Genomic DNA, 23,420 nt, shown 5'->3' on the forward strand with positions numbered 1-23,420 from the left:
GCAACAGGTCTCAATGGGTTAATTTATTCTTCAGCGTATCTGCGACGCGTTGTGAGTTTGTAGAGCGGCTTATGCACCGTCATACAATTAAGTAGTTAACTCTGTCTTAAAACGTTTTTTTTTTCGCCTCGTCACAAATCTTTGGTCTGAGCAAAGGCTTTGCACTTATTAAAAATTGCATTATGTCGCAATCATATTACAAATCATCAATTCTCAGACTAATTCCTGACATGAATGTTGGGAGAGTTGGGGAGTGCACGTTACAAATCGTTGCCGTCAGGCAGAATCCCTCGTATCTCTGAAAGTTGAAGTACAGAGTATCGTAAATTAATGCCCCCACTTCATCATACATACAAGAGTGTCGCGCAAAAGTAGTGGCTATTTTCACTACTTTTAAAATGTTTTAAAAATAACAATAAAAAAGGGACGTTTTTTTTTATATACAAGGTTTCCACCCGACAGCAATGAAATGTCTTCTTTTCTTTGACGAACCATTTGTGAGCCACCGTTCTAGACCAGTAAAGACATTACATAAGAAGAAGCCATTGTGACAGAGTGCACATGAATCAGGATGTCTGGGAATCGGTTGAACGTCGTCCAGGTTTCCGCTTGATATTTCCAGTCTGGGATGATGATGGTTTTCATTATGAAAAGCGGTACTCATCGCATGTCTCTCGTGCAGTGTCTCTGTGCCTTGTGCCAAACATTCTGTACAGTAGCAGCTCTATATGAGAGAAAACACACATACAATAATAATACAATTATACAATATAATTGTGCATATAAAATGTGAATATAAATTACACATACTGTACAAATTAATCACATTAACACTAGCGTCTGTATTCTAGGTTTTCTGGGTTATTTTTATTTTTTATTTTTAACATGCGGTGGAGATGTTTAGGTTGTGAATAACTTTTGAAAAATTGGGAAAATGAACAGTGAAAAAGGGGGTAGGAGTTTATAAGTTTTAGACTTCATCCTACTCTTTTTCGGACATTGTTGTTGTTGTTTTCTTCTGTTTTGTATTCTATTTGTCTTTTTTTAAATAATGTTCGAAATAAAACTCATTCATTCATAATATAAAACACAATAGCACAAGATAAAAATAAAATGACAATAAACAATAACACAAAGAAAAACAGAACAAAAAACTGACAAATAGAAAGACTTAACATTACCCCCACCCATCTCAACCTTACCCACCCACTTACCTAACGGGCATGTCATGTCACCTACAAGCTCGCCAACATTGCATTGTGAGCTTGTAGAAGAGATTTGTAGAGGAAGGTGAGGGGGGGACAGACCGCTGGGGGGACCGGTCAACAAAGTATATAAGGTTTAAAGGGATAGTTCACCCAAAAAAAAACTCTATCTCTCTTTCTATGGATTAGTCACCCCATGGAGACTTGAATTCATGGATATATATATATTTTTTTGGCACATTCCTAAGCCAATAATTTGATGACCAGCGGACCGGTAGGCAGTGATTCCGGTAGGAGACACAAAGAAGACTCTTTGTGTCTCCTACCGGAACCGCTGCCGGTCATCAAATTATTGGCTTAGGAACGTGCCAAAAAAAGTCTCCATGGGGTGACTAATCCATAGGGGGTGAACTATCCCTTTAAATGACATTCAGGAGAGCAAGGCTATTTAAAGTTACAATGCATGAGTTTTATTAGACCTTTATTCAGTTTTCAGCTTCATCCAGCCGAGTGCTAACCACAGAGGAGCGAGCAGTTAGGGGTTAAGGGTCATGCTCAGGGACACTTCGACACATTGCCGGGGCCAGGAATCGAACCTGGGACCTGCTACTTCCCAAGGCGGGCTCTCTACCTATTCAGCTACGGCATTGCCGGCTGCCCATTACTTGAGAGTACTTCAACAGAAAGTACTGGGATGTGGCTAATATTTGTACCCACCTCAACATGTGTGTGTTGGTGTGGTGCGTTCAGAAGAGCCCACAGTCCTTCAGGTTGGTCTTGATGATGACGTCGGTGACGGCGTCAAAGACGAACTGAACGTTCTGGGTGTCGGTGGCGCAGGTGAAGTGGGTGTAGATCTCTTTAGTGTCCTTCTTCTTGTTCAGGTCCTCGAACTTGGTCTGGATGTAACTGGCCGCTTCGTCGTACTTGCTGGCTCCTGGGAGGCGAGAATGTGGATGCAGTGAGGAAGTATAGCTTCCCCCGTAGGAACATTATGCACATAGGAACCAGTGGTGGAAAAAGTACTCAATTTCAAAGTAAAGTCCGGTAATCAAAATTTACTTGCATGAAAGTACAAAAGCATTGCCATCAAAATGTACTTAAAGTATCAAAAGTAAAAGTACTTATTATGCAGAATTTTTCACAAGTTATAACATTTATATATCTTTTTTTTTTCACAACGCATCGCGATACGTCGTGTTGTGAGCTTGTAGATCGGCTATTTTCCAATAGCCAAAGTTTAAATAGGGCTGAAGTAGTTAATGCATGTAATAATTTAAATCTACAAAGTAACTAGTAACTAAAGTTTTCAAATAATTTTAGTGGAGTAAAAAGTACAATATTTGCCTCTGAGATGTAGTGGGGTAGAAGTTAAAGTACTGAAAATGTGAAATACTCCAGTGAAGTAAAAGTACCTCAAAATTGTACATAAGTACAGTACTTGAGTAAATGTACTTTGTTACTTTCCACCACTGATAGGAACTGACCTATTAGGTTTGAGCTTCTTGTGTCAGCCTGAATCAATGCTATGTGATTGGACTGTTATTCCTCTGACACCATTCCCCCCTGTATAACACAGCGGCTCTCAAACTGTGGGTCCGGGAAACCCAGGGGGGTCCCCACATGATTCCGAGGGGGTACCCAGATGATTTGCTTTTTTTCAGTAGGCCTAGAAGTGTATACAGGGCATCTGCACATTTCTAAAGTGACAATTTAAGAGGACCTTTTAAGAGCTTTTTAATACCTCTAAAATAAAAGAAGACCATTACTGCATCAAAAGTAATCAACATGTACCATGGTTGTGAACCAAGGACCACCGGCCAGTAAGGACCACCATCCTGGCTAAGAATCAACCTTTTTTCTTTTTCTTTGTCTCCTTCCTTGAGTTGCACAGAGTCTGTTTATTCTTGGCTATATACAGTCGCAGTGGACATGAGACAGTCATATACTTTTCTGGCTCCAAACCTGCCCTCTACTTATCATTCAGGAATGCAGGTATGTGTGAAAAAAAAGTAAACTCTCACAGAGCTACGTGGTTGCAAAAGGTGTAAAAAAAAAGAAAGAAGAAAAAACACGGGGGAAAAAGCAAGCAAGCACACACGCACGCACACGCACACACACACACACACACACACACACACACACACACACACACACACACACACACACACACACACACACACACACACACACACACACACACACACACACACACACACACACACACACACACACACACTTCACAAGGGGCTGTGTTTCATACATGTGCCTCACTGCCTCCTGACAGAGTCTGTGGATCTTAACGAGCTGATCCTCTGATGCAGTAGTTGTTCAGCTTGAAGTAAATTTGGAATTGAAGCACAAGCCTCCTCGAATGACCACTGATAATAGTCATGATAACGTCTTTAATTCCACTGTCCTCATATTACATGACAGTTGTGGTGGTCTAAGTTCACCAAAATATAATAAAATCCTCAATGTCCTGCATTACTGAATGCATGGTCAGGGACCACGTGCAATACTTTCACGGACCACCAGTGGTCCACGGACCACCAGTTGAAAACCACTGTCCTTCTTCTCCTTCCTGGCTCCCCAATAAAACTGTGGAATAAACTCCCCCTTAATTGGCTGAACTCACTAGCCATTTGCCATTGCACTTCTCTCTCCTCGTATCCCTTCCTGTCAGCTTTGCTCGATAGATGATAGTTTACTATGCCAATATACGTTGGTTACTTGTTGACATGTTTTTGTTATTTAGATTATTTTTCTCTTGACCACAAAATGTTAATAATGTTATTTAAACAGCATGTTGTTTAGACAGAGTATTATCCTAGTTTCTTTGAGGCATTGCATTGTTCTCTCTGCACTCGACTTATGTGACTGTTTACCTTATGTTTGTTGACTGGGGTTCATGCTTTCTCTGCTTACTCGGATTTGCACTTGTAAGTCGCTCAGGATAATAGCGTCTGCTAGATGCCTGAATTGTAATTGTAATGTGTACTACGGCTCCGTTCAATGCCAACCCCCACTGTTGGTCTGGGGAGGGTTTAGACAACCACATGACCCGAGTCCCCACTAAAATGTCCCGGGCTTCACTACGAAAATAACACCACTTGATTTGAGTTCTTACATAGATGTTTATCATGTTCAGTATACTGTTGAAAGGTGCAGTCTCTAGGTGTGCCAAGTGCTAATATAAATGTCCCCCATCCTGATGAAAACACCAGGTGGAATACAAAGAAAGAAAAGTCCAAAATAACAGATCTGCCATTTTCACTATTTCTGAAATTGGATTCCCTGCAATCCCTTCTGGGGATTCTGCAAATGTCTTATAAATCCTAACAGTTTCTTTGAAAATGTATTTGGCCGTGGACCCCCATCTAAAAATATTTTGTTCCAGGGACCCCCAGAAGTTGTAACAGAGTTAAAAATGTTAGCTTAATTTTTTTTTCTCCAAAAATAGCAGATCTACAAGCGGCTTGTAGATCTGCCCCTGCATCTAGGTTCCTTTTCACAGCAAAGTGGAGGATTCTATTTGTAATTGTAAAAATGTGTCACACTTCATCTTATCCTTTTATTCTCCGTTATATTCCCTTGGCACTCTGGAGGTAAACTCCTTCCGCAAGTGGGAGATAAGGACGTAAACAATGAATACATTGAGCATGACTGGCAGGAGGCCATTGACTCTTGACTTGAACACTTTCACCTGCAATAGACTAAAAGAAACAGTATAAAGTCCTTCACAGACTGCACAATGGATCGCTCAATATCTCCTTTGTGCTCTAAATGTCCTATAGATCTTGGTACTTCCTATCACTGTTTTGGGGAATGGAAGTGGATATCCAGGTTCTGGGGTTATGTGGCACGTGAGCTAAGCAGTGGTGGAAAAAGTACTCAAATGTTTTACTTAAGTAAAAGTATCAATCCTGCAATGTAGAAGTACTCTGTTACAAGTAAAAGTCCGGAATTCAAAATTGACTGAAAATTTACTTGAGTAAAAGTACAAACGTATTGGTATCAAAATGTACTTAAAGTGCCAAAAGTATAAGTACTAGAATGTTTGAAAATAATTAGGGTCAAAATAAAGACGCATCCGGGAGCGTTCATCTTGGGTGTCCCCTCAGTAGAGATTACTCTTCCATTGTTATATTCCAAGCTGTTTGATAAGCTCAGCCAGAAAGAATATTTTAATTAATTGGATAAAAGATAACCGTCCTACAGCTACACATTAGTACAGATATATATTTTAATGCTCTCCCTCACAAGAGATTATGAGCAGTATAGTATATATAATGGCAATGAAACAACCTTCCTAATGCTCTGGACCTTATTTCTCACTTGACAATGAGTTGAACCGGCAGAGCTTAACCCATTCAAACCGGGAACGCGTCTGTGCAACCACTTTATCCATATTTTATACTTAGGCTATTCAAAAATAGCAGATCTACAAGCTCATCTGTGCCACGCTATGAGCTTCACCATTAATCTTGACCATTGTAAGTGCAAATATTTGAATATATATATATATTTTTTTTAAAGGGAACATTTGTAACTCAAATCTGTCTGGGGGGGGTCCCTGGAACAAAATATTTTGAGATGAGGGTCCGCCACCAAATACGTCATTTTAGGTGGTCCTTGATATGAAAAAGTTTGAGCACCACTGATATTATAGCAACACACGTTTTTCAGAAAACTGTAGAATCCCCAGAAGCATGAAAGATTTGAGTTACAAATGTTTGCTTTAAAAAAATATATATATTAAAAGATTTGCACATTAACGATTTTTTTTAAATATCAGACCTACAAGCTCATAGCGCGGCACTCGGTAACGCACTATGAGCTTGTATATCTGCTATTTTTTAATACCCAAAGATATCTAAAAATGACACCGATTCTTTCCCGGCCTAAATGGCTTAATGCGCGCAGATGTTCACACTGTCTTCACCGGCTCCCTTCCCCACTGAACCAGCTGTTGGCTTCCCACTCGTGGACTGACTTTGACAACAGTGTTGGTCGAGGTGCCTCTAAACTGGAGGCACTGCTGCCCTGAATCGAACGTGGCCTCCGCTGTGTTAAGTGTTTTACCTCTGAACACGGAGAAGCGTTAAACAGTAAATAGTTGTATGAACGGAGCTAAATCAGTTTGTGTGCCTCAGTAAGGGCTTGTGTGCGTTGTCTGTTTTTTTCTGGTTCGCTGTTGGAGGTGGCGCTGTGTGTGTGTGTGTATGAGGAGTCAAGTCAATAGTTTGTTTGGTGGCGACGACCACACTTCTTTTTCACGCAACAGCGCCACGTAGACCATAGATATACATACAGTGGCCGAACACAGTATTGTGGGTCGTCTTTAGATCCCATATTCTGAGAGGACATTGAGCCCTCATTGGCTAAAGGATCAGCCAATGAGGAAAAGTGCCGCAAAAGTCACGAGTAGCGAGCTAGATGTAGACCAGGTTTTGCAACCTGGTAAAAAATATATATTATTTAAATAAATAAAAAATCGTCCAAAGTCACCAAAGTCGTCCTTGGCAGACTGGGCCTTTGGAAAAAGGTCGTCAAAGTCGTCATATGGCAGTGAATGAGTTAAGGAGATAGGTGTTTAACTTGTTTTTTCTTCCTTTTTATCGAATTCAAACATCCTTTAATAATGTTTTCCTTTTGCTTAATGTTTTATGTAAAGAAAATAGAATTGCCTTGTTGTTGAAATGAGCTACCACAAATAATCTTGCCTTTACCGTGTCTACACACCCGGAGGCCCCTAACAATGACATGTTCTCAACTGCATAAAATAACGTCCTTTTAGTTTTCTTTCCACTGAAGCATATTAAATTAGGCTCAGACATTGTGCGCGACAGCGCCACCTACCTGCATATTCAGGGAAGCAGATGGAGAGCGGGCTGCGACAGATCTTCTCCTCAAACAGGTCCTTCTTGTTGAGGAAGAGGATGATGGAGGTCTCTGTGAACCACTTGTTGTTGCAGATGGAGTCAAACAGCTTCATGCTCTCATGCATGCGGTTCTACAGGGACGGAGAGCTAGGTTAGACCACAAAAAGTACTCCAATTTTTTTTTACAATATAAAAATACTCTATTACAAGTAAAAGTCCGGAATTCAAAATGTACTTGAGTAAAAGTACAAAAGTATTGGCATCAAAATGTAAAGTACCAAAAGTACTCATTATGCAGAATGTCCCATTTCACAAGTTTTCAAATGTATAGATTGTATAAAAATCTTGTAGATCTGCTATTTTCAAATGGCCAAAATGTACATAGGGTTGAAGTGGTTAATGTATGTTTTGCAATACTAATAATAATCCAAATCTACAAAGTAACTAGTAGGCTAACTAAAGTTTTCAAATAATTGTAGTGGAGTAAAAGTACCATATTTGCCTCTGAGATGTAGTGCAGTAGAAGTAAAAGTACTGAAAACTGGAAATACTCCAGTAATGTAAAAAAAATACCTCAGAATTGTAGTAGTAGTAGTAGCAGTAGTAGTAGTACTACTACAGTACTTGAGTAAATGTACTTACAGTAGTTACTTTACACCACTGACACTGTCCCCCAGTTTCATGACTGTTCTGCATGCTTGCTTGCAACAAAAAAGCCTATTTTGTGCATGACTTTTGTGACTCCTTCCTGCTCCTTCATGCTCTTAACCAGAAGACAAAATATTCCAATTCCAACATCACATACTGGCTCCCAATGGGGCTCTATTTTCTGTGTTTTAGAGCTTGAAGGATTTCAGGTGTTCAATTTGGCTAAACTACACGGAAGCAATGAAATAAAACTGGGGTGAATGGTGTGAATGCCCCATGTCATGGGGTGTTATAAAACATCATCTTTAACAGTAAGTACTATGGCTGCCTTAAAAAAAAAAAGGGGGGACTTTTCTGCTTTTATTTTAGATAGCACAGGGAGAGAAGGGGAGTGACACGGAGCAAACACCGCTGGGCTTGGGAATAGGCCCTATGCACAGCAGCCATATTGTAAGACATTCACAGGTGTTATCAATGATACTAATGAAGGCTCTGTTCCATTCTGGTCAGACGGAGTCAGGGTGCTGATATTGTGCATGTTGGCTCACTGGAAACACTCCCAAATGGTCCTTTACGGGTGTGTAACTCTGAGAGTGTACAAATGGAACCAAATGGACCCTTACGGGTCCATTTGGTTCCATTTGTACACTCTCAGAGTTATGGGGGTCGTGGAAATCTGAAATTGAAAAATCTGAGAACTACTGTGCTTCACTAAATGGAACAGAGCCTTCATTAGTATCATTGGTAACACCTGTGAAGGAAGTCATAATATGGCTGCTGTGCATAGAGCCTATCGAGCCTGTGACTCTCTGTCAGGCTGCATTAGAGCCTATATGTGGTACGTGCCTTAACCACTAGGCCGTCGGTGCCCCATGGCTGCCTTTTGTAATAGCCCTTTCACAGGGTCCCTGAAAGGTTAATGTCCAGGGAAGAGGTATAGAGAAAGAGGATGTAGAACCGATAATGTGTCCCCTCTTTCTCCATCCCCTGTTCATCTGCATGCAGACCCCCAGACCAAATGGACCATGTGCACTCTCTTTGTTAGGCTACAGACCTGTAAGGGTCCATTTGGACCCCTGGTTGGGCCCTGGACCCCATGCTGAGAACCTGTTAAACCCAACTTAACTGAAGTTCAAACATGGGCCTCTAGGTGTCAGTGCTGTTCTATATTTAAACTGTGATGCCAAACTAGCACAGTTTGTTCTTTGCATCATTATCACTCAGCAAGTACACTCAGTGGGCACTTCACAAGGTACACCCATTCATTTTAATGCAAACAGCCTACTCTACTCCTCCAAAAAAGAGAGTGATGTGTCTGCAACTCACTATATAGACAAATCCACAGAACGGCATTCATAACTACGGTGTCAAGCGGCTGCCGCTCTGTACAGCGACACCGCAGCTATGGCAGCGCAGTGCCAGCGCTCTTGTGGATTTGTCAATTGAGCAGGGGTCTTCAATGTTTTTTCAGGCCAAGGACCCTTTAGCTGAGAGAGAGAGATGAAGCCGGGAGCCCCACTACATAGCCCACTGTACAACATTGTGTTGCAGATTACACTTTTTAGATTTCATTGATATAGTACTAGTAATTTATAGTAAATGTTTTTGTTTTTTTTAATGTTTTTTTGTTTACACATTATATTTTCTCTTAATATGTTGGATTCATGTTAATGTCTATTTTCAGACATTTAACCACAAACCTTCGGTACTTGACCTTTGGCTCTGTACTTGGTCTGCTCTTTATTTACACCAAACCAAGTATAGCTGATCTACCTGCTATTTCTGACGAATGTTCCCCTCAGAATAGGGAGGGATCCTATAGGTTCAGGTGGTTAACTCTTGAGGACCCCCTGGTTGAAGAACCATGATATGGTATGCAGAAAGGGCCCAGAGGTTCAGTTACAGTTCTACCAACATCAGATTCAGCAGGTGACGTGAACACAACGTGGTATGATTGTTAGTGCTAGGCGGGGTGGTTCCAGGTGACATGAACAGAACACACACACACACACACACACACACGCACACACACACACACACACACACACACACACACACACACACACACACACACACACACACACACACACACACACACACACACAGACAACGATTCCTTACCATCTCCTCATCTTCGGCCAGCATCAAGTCGTAGGCGCTCAGGGCAACGCAGAAGATGATGGCGGTGACCCCTTCAAAACAGTGGATCCACTTCTTCCTCTCTGAGCGCTGACCGCCCACGTCAAACATCCTGCCATCAGGGTGGGGGAGCAGAAGAAAGCGGAGGGGGGGGAGAAAGTAGTGAAAGAGAAGGTATAGGGGAAAGAGAAAGATGATGGATGGAGGAAAAGAGAAAGGTGAAGGCTGACATTTCATACGCAGCTGCGCATTACTAAACATATAGGCTCGCGGACCTGTTTTGGGATCACAGGCATGTTTTTTGGGGTTGTGAGTCAATGTTCAGTTTTTAAAAAACCTTTCCTCGTTCCCTAGCTTCCCCACCAAAAACAAATTCAAAATGTAATTTTTTCTTCCAAAAATATATATGCCGATGTTGATGTGTGGTTTTGAATGTATGAATGTATTTGTATTGGAGTAATACAGTAATTTAAACAGCAAAGTGACTTTCAAAAGGGTGAATTACACATTTAAATAATCTACACCATGATTTTTACATTTTTTTATATTTTAATTTATTGTTTATGTCCCTCAAACGTTTTTCAAAAGGTTTGAGCCTAAATCAAGTCTCAGATATACTCATTCCAACTAACTTCTATCTGGCTTATAAAGCACTTTCACCTGCAAAACCACATTGTCCTTATTTGGCACGTGGCGCTATTGAGCCAGTTTGTATACTATGCATGTTATCTCCTGGTTCTGTGTGGAAAAAAGTAAAGTTTATTTTTGAAATGTTGGAACTGAAAAACGGGAGGGATTACACAAAGTAGGTATCGCTTGTGATGTCACAGGCGGGGGCAAATCAGTTGGCCTGTTTTGAGACTAATTTACATAAAACCCCAGATATTCTGTGAAAGCCTGAGTGCTCAAACTGGGGGATTTTTTGGGATAGAAGAGAGGTAGGGGAGACCAAAAACACACAAAAAAGAAGGAAAAGTTCAAATTCATGGTGTAGTCCCTTTAAAGTCTCGTAGAGTGCTTTTCCATAACATGTTACCATGAATGACAGTGAATGACGTTTATAAATGTCAGCTGGGATCTACTTGAGTAAACATATGCATACCTCGTGTAAACAAAATCCTTTTTGAGGCAGGGCCAATCACTGTAAATGTGTAGAAGTCAAAATTTGATTAGCATGGTGTGTGCCCTATCAGACATCAGGCATAGTTTTGTGATTGACGTGAGGCCGAAGCTTTTGCTCGCTGTGTTTGTGCCACAGGGTGCATTGCGTTTTTCCCGGAGTTTTAGGAGTATCACCCTGGATGCCCCGCGTTGAAAAGAATTCAACTCAAAGCAGTTAACCCATTAAGACCGGGGAACGCATCTGCTATTTTTGAAAAAAATCGGGAAATGTGTGCAAATCTTTGAATATAAATATATATATTTTTAAAGCGAACATTTTTAACTCCATTATTTGCTTCTGGGGGTCCCTGAAACAAAATATTTAGACAGCAAAATACATATAATTTTAGGGGTCCATGACATGAAAAAGTTTGAGAACCACTGATATATAGCAACAGACGTTTTTCTTTTTTTTTTAAAAGACATTTGTAGAATCCCCAGAAGCAAAGATTTTGAGTTAAAAGAAATAGAAAAAAAAAAAAGATATATACGATTTTTCAAAATGAATAGCAGATCTACAAGCTCATATATCAAGCTTGTATATCTGCTATTTTTGAATAGCCAAAGTATAAAATAATGGTTACAGCTAAAATCTAACATGACACAGATGCCTTCCCGGTCTTAATGCGTTAAAGCAATTTACGTTCGTCAAGGGACAAAACGGCCCTGCAAGATGCCCTGCTTTGTGGACTAAAGAAAAAAACGTCTGCAAAGCCTGTCTGATAAGGCTGTCAAGCTTGAGCAGAGCGAATCACTTGACTATAGTGGACAATCTGGTGACCGTGATGGAAGCCTTTACAAGTCAACAAACAGTCCTTGCCGTGTAGAAAACAGATGCCCTGCACATGAACTCTGCCAGGACAACTCCATAGAGTGTTGTCAAGTTTGTGCCAACTAGAATTGTGGAAGAACGCCTTCGATCTTTTAGTAGAAATACCACATTAAACAAGTAAAAGGCCTGCGTTCAAATGTTTACTTGAGTAAAAGTATTGGCATCAAAGATATGCTTAAAGAACATTATGCAAAATGTATATCTTTCAACAATAGCAAATCACATTGTGAAGCATTTTGAGCTTGTTGATAAAATAGGGTTAAATAGTTAATCTACTGTATGTTTTGTATTAATAATCTATATCTGCAAAGTAACTAGTAACTCAAGCGTTCAAATAATTGCAGCGTAAGTAAATAATGTAGTGCAAGTACAATATCTGCCTCTGAGAAGTAGTGGAGTAGAAGTATAAAGTATCGAAACAGAAATATTTCGATTTCTAAATAAATACTCACTCAAGGAAAAAGCACCCCAAAATTGGACTTCAATAGCATACTTGAGTAAATGTACTTAGTTACTTTCCACCACTGAGTGTCTGCCAACCAAAAGGTCTGCACGTGCCCAGCTTGCCTCCACTACTCTAGGCTGGGTCCCATCCATCAACTAAACCCCCTTTATCCCCAAAAAGATGAATTGTGTGTGTCTGAAAGGAGGCTGGCTGCTTCGCTTCACGTTTTGGCAAACAAAAGTGAGACAGCGACTGTCTGCATATTGATTGTCTCCATGTATTATTCACACTGAACAAAAAGTCTGTGATGCAGAGTAAATGTCATGCAGTGAAGCCAGTTGATCTGGAAACAAGTCACAGCCAAAGATACAGCATGAGCCCTCAGGCAGACAAGACAATTTAATTCTTTATGATTGTTTTGTTTCCGTTTGTATTCTTTTTTTTCCTCTCTGGCGGGCGGCCCTCACTTTCAAAACCACGTCCCAAAATAATAGGCAGTGAGTTTTCGTCGCTGGATGTGAAGACAATGCGGAAATGATGAAAACGCTAATCGCCTAGAAGATGTCTCTATTTCCCCGCCAGCTGGTTGCAGAGGACTTTTCATGCCATTAAACTCAATGGGTATCAGAATCCGAATAAACATTAATTGTCACATCACAGGTTTAGAGGTGTAAAACAGTGGGTGAAATTTGTTCTTGTGCAAGCTCCATCGTTTGGTTATTTGACCGCACTCGATTTTATTAATATTGACATAAATATGTTGTAAAATAGGTTCATAAATATATGTTCAAAAAATATGTTCATAAATATGTCTCGTTATATAGATAGATATTTGTTTTTATGCTGCTGATGTGACATTCAGTGTAGGCGGCTGTGGATGGGTGTGTTGTAAAAATATGTGAGAGTGAGCCGGCTATTGTAACTGTTCACTCGAGTGGGCCCTGATCTAGAGAAGGTTCATTGGGAACCATAGTACAATAAACAAGCATTTTGTTGTATGAATGCTTACTTGAAGTGCAGTTCCTTGAAGGTGAAATGTGTCTCCACGATGCCGGTGGTCTTTACACGGGTCCTCAGCACGTCCTGCTCGGTGGGGACGTAGTCTGCCTTGGCTATCCTCTCCATGTCATTCAAGTAGCTGTTGACCATTCACATCAATCAGTGCAATGAAGCAAACATGCATGGGAGAACACAATGGTTCCCAAACCTTTCAGCTCGAGCCATAAAAGATACATTTGGTGTCTCCCCGCAGGACCCAAACATACAAAAACATATTATGAGGCCTTATTTCAAAAATGTTTATTTTGTTTTTGTTTAATAAAAAAAAGTATGCTATTTATTATCGTTATACTTTTTCCTGAAATTCTTTTGAAAAATGTAAACAAAAAATAATAGAATTCTGAATGTTTTATTTCGTTAAACTTTTTGAAAATAGCAGATCTACAAGCTCACAACGTGACACGGCCGCGCAGCAAAGTGTAAATTAGGATTTACACAAGCATTGCGTCACCATTCAGACCATTTGAATGATGATGTAATGCTTGTGTAAATGTTGATTCTGACAGGGATAATGATTTTGTCGCTGTCGGGTAACAAAATGAATGCCCTACTCCATCATACAAGGATGGAAACCTTGTATGTCCAAATCTGTTACTTTCCAGGAAATGGAAAAAAAACAAGACATGACTCATATATATATCATAATATGAGTCATATTATACCAGGTTGCTTATTCCTCTCACTAAACATGGCAACGTTTTTAGATACCATATGGTTGCTTATTTCTCTCGCTAAACATGGCAACGTTTTTAGATCCCATATTCTGAGAGGACATTGAGCAACAGCGCCACTTACCATAGAGTTACATACAGTGGCCGAACACAGTATTGTGGGTCGTCTTTAGATCCCATATTCTGAGAGGACATTGAGCCCTCATTGGCTAAAGGACCAGCCAATGAGGAAAAAGTGATTCAGGACTAGCGAGTGTAGATGTAGACCAGGTTTTGCAACCTGGTAAAAATAACCTGTGTTTCAATGGAACACCGCAGGTTCCACAGGTGGAATGTTAAATCTTTTCATTGGTTCAATATTGGTCACAGTGTGGAGCATTGTCCAGGGTGATTTTAGTGAACGCTCAGACAGCTTCCCTGTGTTAGCTGATCTGAGTGAGCGGGAGGAGTTGTAGGGTTTGATCAGGCTTTGAGGGTATGGGGGTGCCATGCCTTTGGTTGATTTGTTGGCCAACGTCAGTGCTTTGTACTCGGTGCGGGCTGCAACCGGGAGCCAATAGAGGGAGCGGAAAAGAGGGTAAAACTTGGCTGGCTGAAGACCAGGCGTGCTGCGGCATTCTGGGTCATTTGGAGGGGCTTAACCCATTAAGACCGGGAACGCATGTGTCATTTTTAGATGTCTTTGGCAAGCTGCGCTATGAGCTCGTAGATCTGCTATTTTTTAAAAATCTTGAACATTTGTGCAAATATTTGCATATAATATATTTTTTAAGGCAACGTTTTTGACTCAAATCTTTGCTTCTGGGGGTCCCTATTACAAAATATTTTGAGATGGGCGGTCCGCGGCCAAATACATATCATTTTGGGGGTCCTTGACATGAAAACGTTTCTGATATTATAGCAAGTTTTTTTTTATAGTAGGTTTTTTCAAAAAACGGTTAGGATTTAGAAGACATTTAGTGGAATATATTTTCAAAGATTTGCACACATTTTCACGATTTTTCAAAAATAGCAGATCTACAAGCTCATAGCGCGGCACTCTGAGCTTGTAGATCTGCTATTTTTGAATGGCCAAAATGATGCGTTCCCGGACTGAATCGGTTAAGAGAGCATGCCCATGGAGGCCAGTGAGGAGGGCACTATTAATAATACTTGCACAGTTACGGGTTAAGTGTCTTATTCGGGGACACTTCAGACAGAGCCGATAAATCAACAGAAGCGACCTTCCGATTCCCACTCAATACGGCAGAGTTCACTCTCATTGACATCATTCAGAGATCCAGGGCAGAACTTCTATATCAGCGGCCATCTGCGCAGTATTTTATTTGATTACATTTTATCTTTTGTTTCTTGGCTCTTACTCTACCGTGTGTCCTTCTCGCTGCTCTTTGCGACCGTGACACTTGAATTTCCCCCCGGCAATCAATAAAGCATTATAGTATCTTATCCTAAGCAGGGAATGAGAGGACAGTATTCTTTAGAGCCTTTTGTTGTGCTCCTGAGGGCAGATTTGCATTATCCTCTGCTGAGCTGATGCCAGTTTAAAGCGGTGGTAAGTACAGATCTGAGGTACTTTTACTTTACTTGAGTATGCCCATTTTTGCACCGCTCCTATAAGAGGGTTTAGGACCCATCCGTGGTGAAAGTTTTTCTTTCCGTGGTGAAAATGTGTCTTTCGCTGTGACGCCATGCTGTGGAGAACACGCCCATAGGCTAAGCTTTGCAGGACCTGCTGTGATTGGCTAGCGAGACACCTCCAGTTCATTAAGTATACCTGGTTCTCACCTTAGCACCTCCTCCACCACCTTAGCACCACCCACCTGTCCTAGTCCCTCCTCCTCCTCATGCCCACACCTGTTGTGTTATGATAATGAGGGGGAGGGTATACTTTTACTATGTCACTAAAGGGCTGTTTTTCTATTGCCACGTTTGACCCTCAAGGTTTCAGCCTCCAGGTAGAAACTCAAAATAGTCAGAGAAGACATAAAACACCATAAAAACACCACCAGGGAGGGGGCTTAATGAAGTTCTATCAACCTCATAGACACATGAAAAACAGAAAAAGTGCAAAACCATGGCACCACCTCTTTAAGTAAAAAAAAAAAAGTAAGAAATCAGAGTACTTCTTCCACCACTACTGCTGTGACACCTGAATTTCCCTCAGGGCATCAATAGAGGTTTATTGTGTCTTATCTTAAGCTGTCCATGAGTAATCCTTAACAGCATTTTGCGGTGCTCCTGAGGACAGAGCTGTATTATTACCTTCTGCTGAAGTCATTGCATCAGAAAATCCCAAGAGAGAGGCAGAAATGATCAGTCAATGTGTTATTATGTCTATACTTGGTCATCAGTGGTGTAATGTAACTACGTACATTTACTCAAGTACTGTACTATTTTGTACAATTTTGAGGTACTTTTACTTTACTGGAGTATTTCCAATTGTCTATACGTTTACTTCTACTCCGCTACATCTCAGAGGCAAATATTGTACTTTTACTCCACTACAATTATTTGAAAACTTTAGTTACTAGTTACTTTGCAGATATAAAAAAAAACATACATTAACCACTTAAGCCCTATTTTATACCGAGGCTATTTGAAAATAGCCGATCTACAAGCTCACAACGCGTCGCATCGCGACTCGTTGTGAGCTTGTAGATCTGCTATTTTCAAACATTTTAGTACTTTTACTTTTGGTACTTTAAGTACATTTTGATACCAATACTGTTATACCTTTACTCAAGTAATTTTTGAATTCCGGACTTTTACATTTGGGTACTTTTTCCACCACTGATACTCGGTCATCTATAATAGCTCACAGGGAAACTGCGGTAGCATGATTGCATCATTAAGACCGATGCAGCAACAACGATGTCGTCATTAGATCAGTCACAGCACTACAGATGAGCAATATTAAGATTAGCTGATACAATGTCAAGTGACAAACTATTCGGGCTGAACGAGAGGAGGGAAATATTGTAACGTTTCAGTGTATATTGCGATAAAATTTGTGATTTGAAGACAGACTTCAATTATGTTTACTTTTAAAAGTATAACTACCAAAACATTATTATATAGTGATTATTTAGTGATGAAATTAAAGGTAGGGTAAGTGATATGTTTTGGTTAAAACAAAACGTTTTTTGTTAAAAGGTTAAAGCACTATATTCTGATAGTAATCATTGCTACAGAGTGTTTGTTTAGTAACAGGTGTCTCCCCATCTCTCCAGCTCTTTAATGAACAGAAAATAAATGTAGGTGAAAACATTTCAGCCAATCAGGAGAGAGTATCAATTTATCAGCTTAATTTTTATAGTGTTCCAGTTAGTTTCATACATTTTGTGTGCTCATTTCTTTGAGTCATCACTTCCAATGTCACTGTTACTGTTACTGTTTAATCTGTATCCTGACTGAGTTCTCTATCCTGATTGGATACAATTGGTATCCTGACAGGTAGTGTATGTTTATTAAACATGGACACTCCTGTTACTGAACAAACACTCTAACAAACATTATTTATTTATTCATTTCATTGATAAGATAGGCTTACAAATCTGTAGGAATCACTGCTTTAATTTCATTTTCTAATAAATATTCATATATAAGGCCAACAATATTCTTTATTTCCACTTTGAAACGTGGCATAAAAAAGTTTGAGAACCCCTGCTCTATAGCAATGAATCAGAATATAGAGCTATTTAACACTTATTTTAACCAAACGAAATCACTTGCCCTACCTTTAATACTGTACTCTATTGGATTCATGGACAAAATATTACCTAGCCTTGTGTGGCCTGGTTTTCCAGGCTAAATATTACTTAACACACTACAATGCCTGGTAACTCACACAATATCCAAACACTTTTCTTTCCATTTCCATTTTGAATATATTTTCAAATCCTTCTCCTACACGACATTCCCAGGTCAGTTCCATGAAATATACATGAAAATACTTTGAGAAAAGCTAAGAAATTGGTCAAAAAATTACTGTATCATTAGAATAAATGTATAACTTACTTATAAATAAGCACTTAATAAAATACTGTATACGTTTCATAAAAACACTTTGATTTCTTCATCAGAGTTCTCTTACAACAACATATTAATCTGGGACTTAAAGGGCTGGAAAGAACGGTCTATTTTAACCCTTTAAGACCAGGAACGCATCTGTGTCATTTTAAGATTTATTTGGGCTATTGGGCTAAAAATAGCAGATCTACAAGCTCATAGACACTACAAGCAGATCTACAAGCTCAATCTCAGTGCCGCGCTATGAGCTTGTAGATCTGCTATTTTTGAAAAATCATGAAAATATGTGCAAATCTTTGAATATATATATTTTTTAAAGCGGACATTTTTTACTCAAATCTTTGCTTCTGGGGGATTCTACAAATGTCTTCTAAATCCTAACAGTTTTTCTTTCTTTTTTTTAACGTATATTGTTATAATATCAGTGGTTCTCAAGCTTTTTGTATTCGGCCCCGGACATCCATCTGAAAATATTCTGTTCAAGGGACCCCCAGAAGCAAATATTTGAGTTAAAAATGTATACATATATTCAAAGATTTGCAGACATTTTCGCGACTTATTTAAAAAAAAAATAGCAGAGCTACAAGCTCATAGCGTGTAGATTGTAGATCTGCTATTTTTGAATAGCCAAAGAAATATGAAGTGACACAGACGCGTTCCCGGTCTTAAAGGGTTAACATTTTTAATACAAAATAAATTAGAGAGATGAGGCAGAGATTCAACTGACTTAGTGGTTTCAGACCTGGCTACATTTACATTTAGAGTGGTGAGACAGAGATAAAAGGTTGCATATTGACTGAAGTGCTGCAGACAAGTGCATACGGAAGTGGCCGTGGCAGCCTTCTTATTGGGAGTCGAAAAAACAGAGTTGATTGAAGTCCGATTTATACTCCTTCGTACTATGGCATCCGCGACGCGTTGTGAGCTTATAGAATCGAATATTTTCGTGCGTCAGAGTAGAAACTAGACATGAAAGGGGGTGAAGCGAGAAGATTTCACTCTTATGACCAGAGGTTGTTTTTAAGAAGCCAATTATCTTTACCCTTTTGCTTCCCAATTTATTCATAATGCCCAATTAATTCCTCCCACTGCTTGCCACTTCTGTTGTACCCTACTGGGTCAACTGCCAGGGAGGAAGGAGCCCCCACCGGGAGGACGTCACGTAACGCCTCCGTCCTACTCCTCCTGTTCAACGTTCCCCGCTGACAGGTGCCGTCACAGCCCATAGGAGTTTGTGCAGTGACAAAATATCACGCTCCCTGCCCGGCTTCCTTAACCCAAACACGGCCAAATAGGCTCTATCTATGCACAGCAACCATATTGTAAAGCGTGACCTTCACAGGTGTTACCAATGATGCTAATGAAGGGTCTGTTCCATTCTGGTCAAACAGAGTCAGGGTGCTAATATAGTGCCATGTTGGCTCCCTGGAAACACTCTGCTACACCAGTGGGTCTCAAAGTGTGGTCCGGGTACCCTCATTGTTCCTTGAGGGGGTTCAATACGGGTGTGTAACTCTGAGAGTGTACAAATGGACCACACTTTGAGATGTTGGTTCCGGATCCCAACCCTATACATTACACGCTATAGAATATGACGTGAAACTCACTATGCTGCCGAGTCGTCTAGCTGGTACTCTCGTGAGCGTTTAAAGCAGCTTTGGGTGCCACTGTCGGACCACAGTCGCCTGATCACGTTGGCCATGTCGCCGGGCAGGATACCCTGTTCTTCAGCTGCCGGCAGCAAGGCAGAGAGCTGGCGGACATCCTCCTGCGGGGGGCAAAAGACAATGACTGCGTTTACATGGACAACATTTTGAGATTGAAATAATTCTGATCAGAGATTCCAACTTAAAGGTAGGGTAAGAAATTTGTTTCGACTAAAACAAAAACATTTTCACTATATAGGCTCTAAGCACAGCAGCCATATTATCACTTCCTTCACAGGTGTTACCAATGATACTAATGAAGGCTCTGTACCATTTAGCGTGGCACAGTGGTTCTCAGACCTTTTAATTTCCACGACCACCATAACTCTGAGAGTGTAGGGAGACCGGGGACAAAAGTAACAGGGGACAAAAATAACACGCGCAATAATTCTAATTAGAAATAAGCTAGAGGGGTGAGACTTCTTGTGCACATGCTCAGTAGGGTCCTCTCTCTGCCTATGGAAGGATAGAATGATAATTTCATCTCAGCAGAAGTCTTCAACAAAAAACTGATTTTGAGGTGTAAACGTAATTTTTTGAGTGTATGGTATTTTCCTTCTGCTGTCTAAAGATAAGATGTCAGCTGATTTAAACTTAGATGAATTGTATTTCTATGTTATTGGTCACAAATTAACATCAGCAGCCTATGCTGGTATAGGTGTTTCTAGCTAGAATAAGGGATTTTATCATGGTTGGCCCATCAAGGGCAATTGTAACAAAGTGACCGGGGTCAATTGTAACAATGTGTTTTCAATGCAAGCAGCTTTTTTTGTCTGGGATTACATACTTGTATGTTAGTAAATGAACATATTTCACTAAATGTCACTACATTTCAAAGTAAAAACACATTTAAATAAAAAATCACACCCAGTGTGAAGTGGGCGGTGTGTGGTCATCACAACATGACTCACTTTAAAAAAAGTTGCATTCAAATTTATATTTTAGTCTTGTCCTTATTAGTGAAAGCTCAAAAATGTTATCATTAATTAGGTTACATATGTATGTTTCGTATAGCAAAAGATGACTAGGATATTTCAAGTAGTCTGTGAATTATGAAGGCAAATTCAAAAAGTGTTACTTTCGTCCCCGGTCTCCCTACAAATGGAACCAAATGGACCCATCCTTTTTGTTCTATTTGTACACTCTCAGAGTTACACACCTGTAAGAGGCCATTTGGAACCCCCTCAAGGAACCATGAGGGTCCCTGAACCCCAATTTTAGACCCTGGTGTAGCAGAGTGTTTCCAGTGAGTCATCAACATCATAGATATAGAAACCTAGATACCTCATTGGCCTCTGCAGTTCGTTGGAGCGACCTGTTTTGGTGGCCGCCATATTTCCGGGGGGCACGGGCACTGGCCAATCACAGCGCGTTGACTACTAGCCAATCACAGCACATCTTTTCCAGGACTTGTCAGAATCTAGTTGTCCCGCCCCCACCTGGCTCTGATTGGCCTACCGAACGCCCCCTTCTGTGACGCACGCGGAAGTTTCCAGCTTACCCCCCGCAAGCGGAAGCGCACCCGCGATACAGACGCCTCAGAGCCAGAGGAGGCGTCTACCTTTATATGTCTATGATCAACATGCACAACATCAACACCCTGACTCTGTTTGACCAGAATGGAACAGAGCCTTCATTAGTATCATTGGCAACACCTGTGAATTTCTTCACAATATGGCTGCTGTGCATAGAGCCTATTGTGATAGTAATCATTGCTAGTGTTTGTTCAGTAACAGCGGTCTCACCATCTCTCCAGCTCTTTAATAAACAGAAAATACAGCTGGTTCGCCAATTTCAGCCAATCAGGAGAGATTTATCTCCCTGAAGGGCATTTATCAGCTTCAAATAGATAGTGTTCCAGTTCTGAATTGTGTCTGCTCATTTCTTTGTGTCATCACTTCCAATTCCACTTGTTTATCCTGTATTAGTTCTGGTATCCCAATCTGAAAATGTGTTTTTTGTTTAATAAAGAGCAATGAACCAATGATTAATATCACAAGATATTTAACACTTATTCTGGGAAGTAGAAGATCCCAGGTTCGATTCCAGGCCACAGTAATGTGTTGAGGTGTCCCTGAGCAAGGCACTTGATCTGGAGAGGAACGCTAAATAATTTAGGTCGAATTATTTGTCTTTTATAGTCGCTTTGGCTCGTATCTGGACACATATATATACTGCATAGCTAAATGAATAACGGTAAGCTATGGGTGTGGAGGCTTTGTACTGCAGCAAGGACAGAAAGGTTGAGCCAGCATAGCGATACAAATCTGTGTTGTCTCCTACCGAAGAATAAAGCGAGACATACGGGGGTTTATCTGTTTATTCAAACAAACAGTGATAAATCTTTGTAAGAGTTTTATCCTGTCTCCCATTCACCCCCTCTACACCTGAGAGGGTACCAAAAAGAAACAAAACAAAACAAAACTGCATTGAATCTGTAAAGAGGCCCTTGTCGGATTTGCTCACACTGTTACTTGCACTAAAGTGCATATTGTTGCATCTCCATATTTTAACTTTAAGTTTTAATAAATAATGTCCTAATTAGACGTACAAAGCTCTATATTGATATTCTATAGACTGTTTGTTCAATAACAGGGGTCTCCTCGTCTCTCCAGCTCTTTAATAAACAGAAAATACATTTTCAGGTGGGTTGCAATTCCGTCCAATCAGGAGAGAGTACCCAGTTATAGTGTTCCAAATCCAATATTGTCTGCTCGTTTCTTTGTGTCACCCCTTCTAATTTCACTTGTTTATCCAGTAACATGTATGAGTTCTCTCTCCTGATTGGATAAAAGTGGTATCCCAACCTGAAAATGCATGTGCTTTTTACTGAAGAGCTGGAGTGACATGGAGACCTGTGTTACTGAACAAACAATCTATAGCAATGATTACCATCAGATAATAGAGCTATCTAACACTTACTTTAACAAAAAAGTCTCAAAGTCGGGTGCAGGGGACCCCCAGGGGTCATTGAGGTGGTTCCAGGGGGTCCTACTCCCCAGTTAAAAAAGTGAGTTAGGAATCCACTGCATTACAATTTTTTTTTTAACGAAACCAAAATAAGTCACGTAAAACAGTCTGTGTTTGCAGGTTGGGGCTCAGAGAGGGTCTGAGCCCTTGGATTTACAGTGTTGCCAGCACTGAAAAAAGCAAAACAAAATATATACACACATTTAAAATGTGGCCTGCCAACAGCCTCAAATCAATCCATTCCCACAATGAGCTCACAGTGGCTTGGCCTTATCTTGCACATTTTGGGTCTTATTGGGCCCTGGCCCTCTCACTCTGTCATTTACATTTACTGCGTCTCCTCTCCTCCACTTTCTCTGACTCAACTGCAGGGCAACTTCACCGGCAACTTTATTCCTCCCTGAAGGGCAGTTGTGTTTTGCAGCATTGCGTTGCTGTCTGGCAAAAACCTTGGATCTCCATATTTCAACTTTTTTTTGGTAAATAAATGCCCTACTTCAGCATACAAGAGTGTCGCACACAAGTAGTGAAAATAACCGATCTACAAGCTCACAATGCGTCACAACGCGACACATTGTGAGCTTTACATCAAACCCATTATTCATCAATTCATCTTCAGTAGACACGACTAATACTGTAACAGTGTCTTTACAGGTCTCCCGAAAACAAA

General features: G+C 40.4%; 2 protein-coding genes across 2 annotated transcripts in view; both read right to left on the minus strand.

Moving 5' to 3' along the window:
• The window catches only part of slc38a3b (solute carrier family 38 member 3b), a 271,863-nt gene that overhangs the window by 82,214 nt on the left and 166,229 nt on the right, over positions 1 to 23,420 (minus strand). The window lies entirely within an intron of this gene.
• The window catches only part of gnai2b (guanine nucleotide binding protein (G protein), alpha inhibiting activity polypeptide 2b), a gene marked incomplete at both ends in the record, with an annotated part of 92,596 nt that continues 71,127 nt past the window's right edge, over positions 1,952 to 23,420 (minus strand). The window contains 5 exons of the mRNA XM_084063125.1: positions 1,952 to 2,142; positions 7,068 to 7,221; positions 9,860 to 9,989; positions 13,325 to 13,453; positions 19,682 to 19,842. Coding sequence (XP_083919251.1) covers positions 1,952 to 2,142; positions 7,068 to 7,221; positions 9,860 to 9,989; positions 13,325 to 13,453; positions 19,682 to 19,842 — 765 coding nt within the window. The remainder of the gene's footprint in view (positions 2,143 to 7,067; positions 7,222 to 9,859; positions 9,990 to 13,324; positions 13,454 to 19,681; positions 19,843 to 23,420) is intronic.

This window comes from Gymnoscopelus microlampas, assembly GCF_963454915.1.
Source record: "Gymnoscopelus microlampas genome assembly, chromosome: 7".
Lineage (NCBI taxonomy): Eukaryota > Metazoa > Chordata > Actinopteri > Myctophiformes > Myctophidae > Gymnoscopelus > Gymnoscopelus microlampas.